The sequence below is a fragment of the Plutella xylostella genome, chromosome 9 (assembly GCF_932276165.1).
Source record: "Plutella xylostella chromosome 9, ilPluXylo3.1, whole genome shotgun sequence".
Taxonomy (NCBI): domain Eukaryota; kingdom Metazoa; phylum Arthropoda; class Insecta; order Lepidoptera; family Plutellidae; genus Plutella; species Plutella xylostella.
The window spans coordinates 11479465-11486788 of NC_063989.1; the positions used below are offsets into that span (position 1 = coordinate 11479465).

General features: G+C 38.9%; 1 protein-coding gene across 1 annotated transcript; it reads left to right on the forward strand.

Annotated features, from left to right (window-relative positions):
• Positions 1-1612: 1612 nt before the first annotated feature.
• Positions 1613-6659, forward strand: LOC105392119 (allantoicase). The gene is made up of 8 exons (XM_048622967.1): positions 1613-1863; positions 3027-3225; positions 3607-3687; positions 4035-4192; positions 4623-4779; positions 5172-5318; positions 5687-5847; positions 6342-6659. The coding sequence occupies exons 1-8, from the start codon at positions 1720-1722 to the stop codon at positions 6480-6482; spliced, it is 1188 nt and encodes a 395-aa protein (XP_048478924.1). The 5' UTR covers positions 1613-1719; the 3' UTR covers positions 6483-6659.
• The last annotated feature ends 665 nt before the right edge of the window (positions 6660-7324 follow it).

The window sequence follows — 7324 nt, forward strand, 5'->3', positions numbered from 1 at the left end:
AATTCCGGTATAGTTATTCTCGTGTAACGTGATGTTTGGACGAATCCACCCTTAAAATATTTATTTATAACAAATTTTAAAACATAGGATTCATCTAATCAACATCCGGGGCATCAACAAAATAAATGTTTACTAATTAGCCGAGGACGACGGGCGAAGTTTTTACAAGCTAAAAGGAAATCAGCAACAACATTCTGCCTTTCCAATAGCAAAGTAATCTGCCAATAAATGTTAGCATTTCAACCTGTAATTTTCAGGTGACGTGGGTCCGAAACGAACCTACTTCATTTTGTCGAATTTTACAAACAAAGGCTGCTTTATAATTCATGTTTAATCAAGTTTAGAGTGGGATCGGTGTGAGGCACTCCGGGCCATTGGATTTATATATTAGTTTACATGTACGCAGGCTTTATTGCGGGATATTTTAAACTAAGAGAGCCTCAATTTGATGCTCAAAAACTTTAATTTGTGTAAGGCCCGACATTTCAATGGTCAGATAAGTGTTATCTGAAGAATACAATTGTTGCCGCCAATGTCTAATACAAACATTCAGATGCGACAGTTAACACTTTTATTCCTCAGCAAAAGACCTTACAACACGAGTGAAAGTTGTCACAAGTCTGGGTGTAAATTCAGCGATTTGTTATTTGTAATAAATTAATTAATGCTTCGATCAAAACACCTAAAAAAACGTTCCATATTTCTAACTGAAATAGTGAAAGAAGATACCTACATACATTGTTGTCGTGAGACATTGTTGTCTAATAAATACACAAACACAGAACCGGTAGGAACGGGTCTTATCTCCATTTGTCCGCGTGGACGCAGATAACGGAATGTAGTTCACTTGTAATTAGTAATTACTATCTCCTAGTGCTAGATCATTAGTTAAGTATATTATGAAACAAATGAATATTGACATTAGTATTCGAAGTTGGTCCACCAACCTGCATTAGGCCAGCGTGGTGGACTAAGGCCTAAAAACCCCCTCCTTCATTGGAAGGAGACGTGTCCCAGCAAAGGGGAGATGGGTTCTGAATTTGTGATAATTCTATGTTCAAAAAAGCAATATTTTGAAAAAACTAGCAAATAGTAAGTTATGTTATCAATATAACAGATTTTTATATGTGCCTAAGTAGATAGTAACAGATTTAGAAATTGAAACTAAACATAGGAAAATTTTACGCAAACTGACTTCCTGAATAAATACATAAGAACAGCAATTAGCATACCTTTTCAATTCAACAAATTATTGTCGCTTACTATTTCAAGGTAATCTTCAAATATGTACCATATTTTTTACTACAAATTTTACTTTACAGTCGTTAGGCTAGTTAGTGTTGTGTATATAGTGGTTATACCATTTGCTTACTTGTAACCACCTTGTAACAAACATAAAAAGCGATAAATAGCTGAATAGTTTAGCTGTAGCTATAGCACGTTTAACTTGTGTATAAACTAAAGTTTTACAAATATGTTATAATACGTACCTATGTAGTACCTTTATACATTTTATTTTACTTAACTATTTTATCCTTTGTTCCCATATTTACAGATTAGTGAAATGTAACTTTAAGAAACTTAAAACATTGTTTATTTAGGTGCTGTTCTAATAAAAACCATATACAATACTTAATGAAGTTCATTGACTCAATACAAATGTCTCGTCTTTAATTAGATAATTACGATAACTGAATCATTCGAAAGTGGAGAAAGACTATGCATATCAGTTCAAGTCTAAATGTATTGGGACTTAGTCGTGTAGTGTTGTTATTATTATCAACGATAGTTTTAACTGAAGAAACAATGAGTGAGCAAGGTGTCCCAGATTTCGCAAAACTTACGGACTTTGCGTGTAGCAGTGTAAGTAATCTTTATTTTTAGTAGGTAGGTAGGTACTTAGTGATTTACTTAGAGAATAATTAATTATTAGTATTAATTATGGCAAGTACCTACATGGAAAATAAACGCATAGAATCATAGGTACTGCCTCTATAATCAAAATTTTATTTAATTTACAATAGGAAATTTTAAAAAATGTTCTTAGTAAGTATAGCTTTTTACCGTTTGCTAGCTGCTAGTACTTAGTTATTACTATTTAATAATGTCAATGTTAAATAACTTATTTCATGTAGGTATTGTTAATGTCAGTGCCAATTTCTCGATAGTCGGTTATCTAACCGACAGGGATTGAATTTTAAATTTAACGTCATCTCCATATAAAATTCATGACAGGTTATGCTCTAACCGACTATGGAGAAATTGGCACTAAGTACAATATTTACAACTTATTTTTGAAAAAAAAAACATTAATGTTAATGATGGCATAGCCTTATTATGTAGTTCCAACTGCACAAAATTCAAATATTTGTGTTTTATTTTGTCAACGAAATATTAGGTATTTCGTAAAAAAAACATGTCTCTGAATAGTCCGCAGTTCAGCCAATATTTGCTCAATAATGTGCAAACAAACTACTTAGTTGTAATTCTTACGAAGTTCAATCAAACACATCTTGTGTTTGAATTGTTGTCTGTATTTACTTAGGCAGCTTAGGCTATATGATTGAGAATATAATTGAAATACGTTTATGGAAAATTTAGTATTTCTATGCCTGCTTATCTGCTTATAGGTACCTACCAAGTTTTGCAAAGTAAGTATGGTAAGAATTTTATTGCCCTCAGTTGGCCCTAAGAAAGTGAAAATTCACAATGGCGGGTCTTTTCATGCAAACACCACTATACATAGTAAACCAGCTTCCGGTGCTCCGGGTTGCGAGTTCGAATCCCAGCAACCAGGGTAAAAAACCTTGTGAAGAGCACTTGTGTTTTTTTGGTCTCAGGTTGTTGTTTATCTACTTACATATTATTTTATAATTATTTATGTTTATAAAAAATGTGTAATATCAGCTCTCTGTCTATATTACAGGCTCTACATAAGCACAAGCAACTTATTGCTCTATCTTGGGGTCGAATTGCAATAATATCTGAAATGTACAATCATATTTTCACAAATTATACTTTTCCAGTCCGGCGGTCAAGTAGTATTCGCAACCGATGACTTCTTCTCCCCGTGCGAGCTGATGATATCCGCTCCGGATCCGGTATTTTTCCCGGACCGGTTCACGGAGTTCGGCAAGTGGATGGACGGGTGGGAGACGCGCCGGAAGAGGGTCCCCGGACACGACTGGTGCGTGCTGCGGTTGGCTACCAAATGTGATATTAAAGGTAAATTGCATTATTTTTCTTCTTCTCATGTAGGTGACAGATTCTAGACCTGAAGTAGGGTTTGTCACGAAAGGATTATCCAGTCAAATAAGGTATCAGTCGCCGACTGCCCAGGGTGCACCTAACGCAGCAGTTGATACGTCACTCGGGGTGTTACACAGTTGATGTTACACCATCAAAATAGATTTTATCTAATTTAATCCTTCATATTGCAATACAGGTGGAATTGTATTAGTACCTAGTGGTAATTCCCATCAGAAGCAGGTCAATGTACCGAAGATACTGAGCAATCAAACTAAAGAAGTCCAACCTGAATCTGACCAGATAAAATTGTAGAGTCCGGTGTATCCACATATTATAATATTGATTTGTGTCTTTCAGGAGTGCTAGTGGATACTGCATTCTTCACCGGCAACTTTGCACCCAAGTACTCCATACAGGGGGCTGTGTTAAATGAACAAGGTCAGTAACTGTTCAGTATTTCAATTATATTTGCATGACCTATTTCTGATCAGAATTTTAACTCTCTCAAAGGATGTTAAAATTACCTTGTTTCAACTGAATGATTTTAATCATTTACTTATCTATTTAGTACTGAAACCAATAATTACTAATAAATAAGACGATTGATATTAAACACAAGACAAATACTATAAATTATGAAAGTTCATGTACCTCAAATCATATTTTTAAAACCATTATCGTACAATTTTCGACACTGAACAGCAACCTAGTGTCGTTATTTTTGTGTCGAATAAAGGTTTTTCTATTGTATTCATTACAAAATTGTCATGCATTGTTTCCCACAGAAGAAGCACAGATACCGAAACGCAAATCTGAAATGGGTTCAGCGGCGGCGGCGAGTGATCTGAAACAAATGAACGACCTCTCCCGAGATTGGCCCGAGATCGTCCCGAGAACGCCGTTGCGGCCGGGCTATGAGGATACGAGAATGAATTATCGTAATGTGAGACCCTTGTTTATGTTTTACATAATATTTGCAATACAATATGATGGAAGGTTATAAGGATAAGGGTGTTGTCTACGAGCACTACTGGTTTGGAATACAAAAATGGATCGTGTTGTTTACCAACTGGATTCCTGTAGAGAAAAGCTGACACACGTAAGACATGGTAAATTCGACATATTTTCTACATTTTCTTAAATTTCTGTATTTTGTTATGCTAGCTCTCAAGGCCGAGCAATAGGAGTGTGCGTGAGCGTGACCAACTGACCATTGAACTGATGTAACTACACACGAATACCAGTGATTTTCTAAACGAATACTAAATAGCCCTAAGCTACAATAGTAACGGCAGCTAGCTGTGGACCATACGTGTATCTAAGTTTATGTATTGTGTTATTTTATATACATGTTTAATTTCTCCATTACCCAGGTGACATCTGGGGGCCCCTACACCAACATCCGGGTGAACATATACCCGGACGGCGGCATCGCCCGGCTCCGCGTATTCGGAGTGGCCCAGCCGACGCCGCCCGCGGCCGACACCCGGCTTGACCTGGCATCCTTGCTCACCGGCACCGTCTGTGAAGGTGAGAACTGAGTGAGATTAATACTTCATGCTGTAACATTAGCAAGCATTAGCAACAAGCTTGAAATTTATTGGATGATGACCGTTATTCGTAAAATTTTCATATTTTTTTGCGTTGGTGAAACGTGACACGAAGCGCCAATTTCTCCATAGTGGGTTAGAGCCTAACCAGGGATTATTGCATGACTTTGACACATCTGTCAAGAATTTAATATGGAGATGACCACGGAGATAACGTATAATCAACCTTTCCTTGGTTACGATTTAACAGACTATTGGTGGAAATTTTTCATTGCTCGTGAGTGTAAAAACGTCACTGATGCTCCAAGAAAAATATCCATCCCTACGTTCCACTACCACCCAGACCCTCACATCAACTCCCTTACTACCCAGACTACTCGAACGCCCACTACGGCCACCCTCGTAACATGCTGTCTCCGGGGCGCGGCGCCGGCATGGCTGATGGATGGGAGACCGCGCGGCGCCCGGACCGACCCGAAGTACTGCTGGCGAAGAGTGACGGCACTATTGTGGTTACTGGTGAGTGATGGAGACAGTTGCAGAGTCCTTCGGGAAGCTTGAAAACATCATCTGACAATCGGAATGACCACTTTACCCGTCTTCTCTCTCAGCATAAGTTCGGGTCCACCAATCCGGGTACAGTCAATCTATCCACTGAGAAATGATATTAACGTAAGAGTTGTCCCATGGCGCACAAAATTATATTAGTATCAATAAAGCGTCTTTAGCCAAACATAATATAAAGCACTACCGACCACCGCTAGTAATTCGCAAGTGTCCCCAACCCTTCATACATCATCTATTCAATCCACCTCTATTTTATCCAAAATTTTAGGACCTAAAGCCACATCATAAAATAAATCATGCAAATGTGTTGGGATCCACAGGTGAGGAATGGGCGACATTTCGGCTGGGCTTCCGCGGAGCTCTGGAGGAGATAGGCGTCGACACAAACCACTTCAAGGGAAACTATCCAGATTCTATCAAGATTGAAGGCCTGGATGCTTTAGGCGATGGAACTTGGGCGACGATATTAAACCCTAGTAAAGTATGGGTTTTTCCAAATTATAATTTATACTTTCATTTTCAATTGCCAAACAATCAAACTGCCACAACATTTTATCGTACTAGCCGCTACGACTGACATACCTTATGTTAGGTTGCCGCTCGATAGGCTTTGCTATGCAATTCTGGAAAATGTTCCTACGTATAGATGACACGGACCCCGTGTCGGCAAACGGTGTGTCAGTCGCCCCCCAACCCGTTGGACTGATGATCTGAGGAAGGTAGCAGGAAGCCGCTGGATGCAGGTGGCGGGTGACAGCCTAGAGGCCTATGTCCAACAGTGGACTATGGAAGGCTGAGAGAGAGTGTACATATAGATGATATCGAAGATATTGTCGGATAAGAGTTTTTTGGTATTCAGTGCCACCGTCGAGATCTAAGTAGGTAGTGTCTTCAGCGGTTTTTATATTTTTTGAAAGGCATGTCTTTTATTTTGATACCTACCTACTATATGCTGAATCACTCTTATGTTTCCAGTTATCAGCGCACAAGGAGCACTGGTTCCCGTGCTCCTCTGGGCCGGTGACTCACGTGCGGGTCACCATCGCGCCAGACGGCGGCGTCAGCCGGCTGCGGCTGATGGGACACGCGGTGGCGCGTAGTGACGACGAGTTTTGAACTGAATAATGCTGCTGTATTGTTAATATAAAAGTCACGCTAGGTTTGGAGTAAATAGTACTACATATGTCATAAATTATGTTTGTGAAATTTAAGTTAGTATATTAATGTATCCTTAAGCACCTAAGATAATAAAGAATAAGAGAAATATTAAATTCGTTTCACCACAACATTGTATAGCGAGTATTTTTTTAAACATTCATAATATTCTTCTTTTCAACTCCCATCGGTTTCGACTGAGTCCAAATATTCTAATTTAACACAATATTTACGTTTATCAAAAACTCGTTATGAAAATGTTTGAATCCGTAATCACCGGCGCGCAAAAAGCTGCGATTTATAATGGCGGCTTCAACTCGCCTTAATATCGACGGGCGGACGTTTCTGCGTCGCAGCTCGCAAACAGAAACACACCCTATTTGTATAGAAATATTGACATGTGCCAAAATTTGCATTATTTGCCGGCCCTCGAAGATACCTTTTGATAAGGTGAGCCTCACAAACAGCTACTCGGTTCATTTTTTACAGTCCTTTAACGCTCCTAATAGACAAGCAAAAATCTACTGAAGTATCCATAAAGCGGCGGTTCTATGCGCCAACAAGTCGTAAATCCAAAGGTCAACCTTACAGTGAATGGCACGTGAATTCCTCTGAATATTTGGAGCAAATATATAACATCAGTGTGACAAGGGTGCGACGTGGGCACCTGAGTGCCAATTATAGCCTCCAGAGTACAGCGCGGGTTTCGCTACACTTTAAGCAACCCGATATTTTTTGCGTCCCGCCTTATCTTGAACGGGCTAAGAGCGATGACCATAGAAATATTCCGATAGCTATAACTT